This window comes from Cyprinodon variegatus, unplaced genomic scaffold (genome assembly GCF_000732505.1).
Source record: "Cyprinodon variegatus isolate N-32 unplaced genomic scaffold, C_variegatus-1.0 Scaffold645, whole genome shotgun sequence".
In the NCBI taxonomy this organism is placed as follows: Eukaryota; Metazoa; Chordata; class Actinopteri; order Cyprinodontiformes; family Cyprinodontidae; genus Cyprinodon; species Cyprinodon variegatus.
In genome coordinates, this window is record NW_015151098.1 from 289,065 (window position 1) to 293,158 (window position 4,094).

The following is a 4,094-nucleotide window of genomic DNA, read 5'->3' on the forward strand; positions in this document are numbered from 1 at the left end:
CCCCTGTAGCTCATGTCTTGGCCCCTGTTATGGCCCCTGTACCGAAGACATAATACTGGATCTGCGCTGGAACAGACAGGGTCTTTTGGATCTATTTCTTTTCTTTTTTCTAAAATTTATTTTTATTTTACAAATTTTGTTTTACTAATTATTTAAAAACAACGCGATACAAGGCGATAGCTTCCGTGGGATTGAAATAGAATCCAAGTTTTCATCTGCTAAATATATTTTTTAAAACAAATTTAAAAAAATAATAATTTTTACAGCTGAATTTATCAGTTTTTCTTGAGTTCTAATTCAGATTTTACAGAAAATGTAATTTTTACTTATATTAAGTCAAAAATATGTAAAAATCCTAAATATATTGACCTAATAAGACATAGAATTTTAATTAAACCTAATTGAATAAAAAAAATGTCTCTTCATTTCATGCTTTTCTGGGCCACCATGAAAAAATGCTGGCCCCCTCCTGGCCCCCTGGTACATTTGGTCTAGAACCGCCACTGGCCTCCAGTAAAGCACATTCAGATGCAAATTACTCTGAATTAAAAACACTGATCATTTATTGAACAGGATGGAATAATTTCATATTTAAAGCACTTTAATAAGTTTGAATTCTGAATATGGCCAGACTTTTATTGGAATTTGTGAAGTATTCTACTTTAAAAAAACAAAACAAAATATAATAATAATGGAATAATAACAGGTTGCTCTCATCTCAAATGACTTTTATTACTATTAAGATTATTTGATAAACTTAACTGTGTCGCTTAGGATTTTTTTTATACCAGTAATATTAGAATTGATGTTCGGCTGTTGATGTTTCTCTGCTGCTTTAGAGGGAAAGTAGCTTCAGCCTTAAACGAACAAAGAAGTTGTGATCAGACTGGAAGTTTTAGAGCATTCTTACTTCTTTCTCTGCCAAACAATACAGAAAGCCGACGTAGAGAAAACCCCTGGAGACACTGCGTTCATTGTGTTGATAGATTTCCGTTTCAATCTGACCTCAGTGTTTGGTGTCTCCAGGTGGGAGTAGCTAAAGCCTGGAGGATTAATCCATCAGAGCCGATCGTCATCCGACTTCACTTCTCCCCGTCTCAGTATCTGGATGGACCTGGTGAGCCCCGGGAACTAGTATACAGAGGTGTCCAGTAATGACGTACAAATACGTCATTACTTTATTTATAGGTATAGGGGAGGATTTTCACCAATTTTTTAAAAAATACACGCCCTCTCCACGTAGAAAAAAAAAAAAAAAAGGAAAACATACATGCACAACCTCTACCTGCTCCAGAGAGGGAAAGTCTATTAAAGGTGTACGAGAGCGTGCACAAGCCCATTTCTCCTCGTGCACGCTCTGTTTAAAAGTTGCTGTTTGCATCGGTCATACAAGCTTACTTTCCAAAAGCATATTTGCAATTTTTTTCAACATGTTAGACTCACCACAGGTAAGTGAAAATGGGGACGAGCAAAGTAAACATATCACCAGAATGATTGACAATCAGGAGGACCAATTATTTTGATGATCCACCGGAAGAAAAAAAATTGTCCACTATACCTTTAAGTAGAAATTTTTACTTCTATTCCTTAAAGTCTTTTGCAATTATCTCTTCTTTCTACTCCTTACATTTTTACACAAATATCTGTACTTTCTACTCCTTACATTTTTAAAAATTGGCTCGTTACTTTAGTTTTGAATCATTTCAATGGAGTTACCGTTATTATTTTTCACGTCATCAATACCAAATTCAATCTAATTAGATGGGAATCTACGTTGCATTTTTATATTATATTATCATTTTTTATCCTAAGTGTATATATTAGTCTATTTTTTGCATGCCTTATACCCCAGTGTTTTTAGAGATTTTTATAATTTTATTTACCTATTCCATATTATATGTTTCATGTTGCACGATTGTACCATAAAAAATTCCTAGTTGCAAACTCCTTCACTAACAATGGCAATAAACCCGATTCTGATTCTGATTTGACGCACCACTACAAGATGAATCGACAGATTCGGCGATATTCATTGGCGGCAAATCATTGCAGCTTGGTGGCGGTGGCGCTAGCATAGTAGCATGGACGACGAGATGATTGAAAATGAACACAACGGAGATCTAGTCCTATTGGCAGACATCCATTTAAAATGTAGGCAACGGCATGAAAAAAGTGGTTTCTACTTTTACTTTTATACTTTAAGTAAATTTACAAGCCTGTACTTTGTTACTTTTACTTGAGTAAAGAAGTTTAATCAGTACTTCCACTTTTACCAGAGTATTTTTTAACACAAGTATCTGTACTTTTACTCAAGTACGGAAAGTGAGTACTTTTGCCATCTCTGATCATTGCAACCCCCACCCCATTATAGGGAACCAGAGCACCTCACCTCTTGAGCCAGGCCAAAAATTCCCTTTAACGACCCCCTTATAGAGACATAGACAGGTTTCAGGTATTATAGGCTAACAAAGAAAAAAAAACGACCCAAATTTGAAATTCGTCAGGTTCAATTAGCGTGTTTCTAAACCAAAACAAGGCTCTGTTTTGCTCCACTCTATAAAGACTTGAACTCAAAGCTATTTCTGACATTTTGAATTGAAAAAGCTTCCTGGATGGGAAGAGAAACGTCTTCAAACTTGGAAACTGGATTGTTCTTTAACTTTTTTGGAATTCCTTTAATAGGGCAGTGCAGTAAAAATTCTGTCCTTTTACAAAAATTGTAAATTAAAATTGTACTTTTACACTTTTACTGGAGTAAAAAGCTGCAACTGATCCTCTGCTACAAAAGTGTTTTGAAACATGAGATTTATATTTCGACTGGAGTAATAAACATTTATACTTTTGACACCTTTGTTAGTATACAGACAAAAATGCAACATCTGAGGGATCAATGTTTCTCCCCACAGTGCCCTCTGTGGAAGTCTTTCAACCATCGAATACTGAGGATACGTTCAGTGTAGGAAGGCAACTGAAAAAGTGAGTTTTACCGCTCAGATTCCTGGCGATGAATCATGAAGTGATTAATTGATTGTTTTTTGGTGACTAATTCATGTTTGCTTGCCAGTATTCTTACAGTCTTCATAGCTCAGGAGTGGAAACACCTGACAAACTGCCCTGTTGTCCAGAAAAGGAGCAAACACAACTGGTTGAGACCCAGTGGGACCATCAAGAAGTTCAGCTCTCGATTTAGTTTATGGTTACCACCGCCGAGGTACGACGAAGCTTTGCAAACATCTCAGTTTTAATTAGGATTGGATGAACAGGCTATTTATGAGATTAAATTCTATTTTTATTATAATCAGGTCAAATGAGATCCAGCAACTGTCAGGCAAAGACAGGAAAGCAAGAAGACAGAATCATTTTACAAACCAAACGACTTCTTACAACATCAAGAACCCAACAGGAGAACTGTTTACATACACAGCTGGAGGAAAGGTTTGGACTTTCTTTGATCAAAATGATTCATGCCCATGCTTTTTACTTTTTACTCATTTTATTCCCCAAAGATTTTTATTTCAAACTGATATTTTTTGTGATTTGGACGGTTTCAGAAATGTGTCTTCTTTAAATAATTAGAAACATTTCTCAAGTATCAATAAAATTGTGTAAATAATAACTTACCAACATTTGGTCGGTTAGGCTAGATTGTCTGCAACTTTTCCATGTCTGCCATCTTTCAATATATGCATTGTCATCAGCTTCTTTGATCCAAAAATGTCTCAGGAGCTTCTGTCAGATTTGGGTTCTGAAAGCAGTAAATTAACACAAACTTTCCCCCCCAGAAAGTGATGGTTTCAGCAGTCAAATCTTCAGCACATCTGAGCCCCAAACAGCTGGTGGAGCTGCTGTTCACCTCCCAGGCCATCAGACATTGTAAAAGCACCCCCACCCTGCAGCATGGCTTCCTGGTTCAGGTAAGGCGGGGTTCTGTTGACGCTAGGGTGGCTGAAATATGTGATCTTGCAAGTGTCCATGAGTAATATTCCTGCAGTGTTTAGACCAGAGGTGATGGATTAGCGGACCGCGGTCCAGATCCAGACCCAACCTGATTTAAAACATTTATAGATTACTGCATGTAGTCTGACGGCAGTGTC

General features: G+C 36.7%; 1 protein-coding gene across 1 annotated transcript in view; it reads left to right on the top strand.

The window, feature by feature from the left end:
- Window positions 1-4,094, top strand: part of LOC107096721 (poly [ADP-ribose] polymerase 6-like) — a 25,580-nt gene that overhangs the window by 9,518 nt on the left and 11,968 nt on the right. Inside the window, exons 4-8 of the mRNA XM_015393500.1 lie at window positions 1,027-1,117; window positions 2,907-2,976; window positions 3,065-3,211; window positions 3,303-3,435; window positions 3,783-3,914. Of these exons, the coding sequence (XP_015248986.1) occupies window positions 1,027-1,117; window positions 2,907-2,976; window positions 3,065-3,211; window positions 3,303-3,435; window positions 3,783-3,914 (573 nt within the window). The remainder of the gene's footprint in view (window positions 1-1,026; window positions 1,118-2,906; window positions 2,977-3,064; window positions 3,212-3,302; window positions 3,436-3,782; window positions 3,915-4,094) is intronic.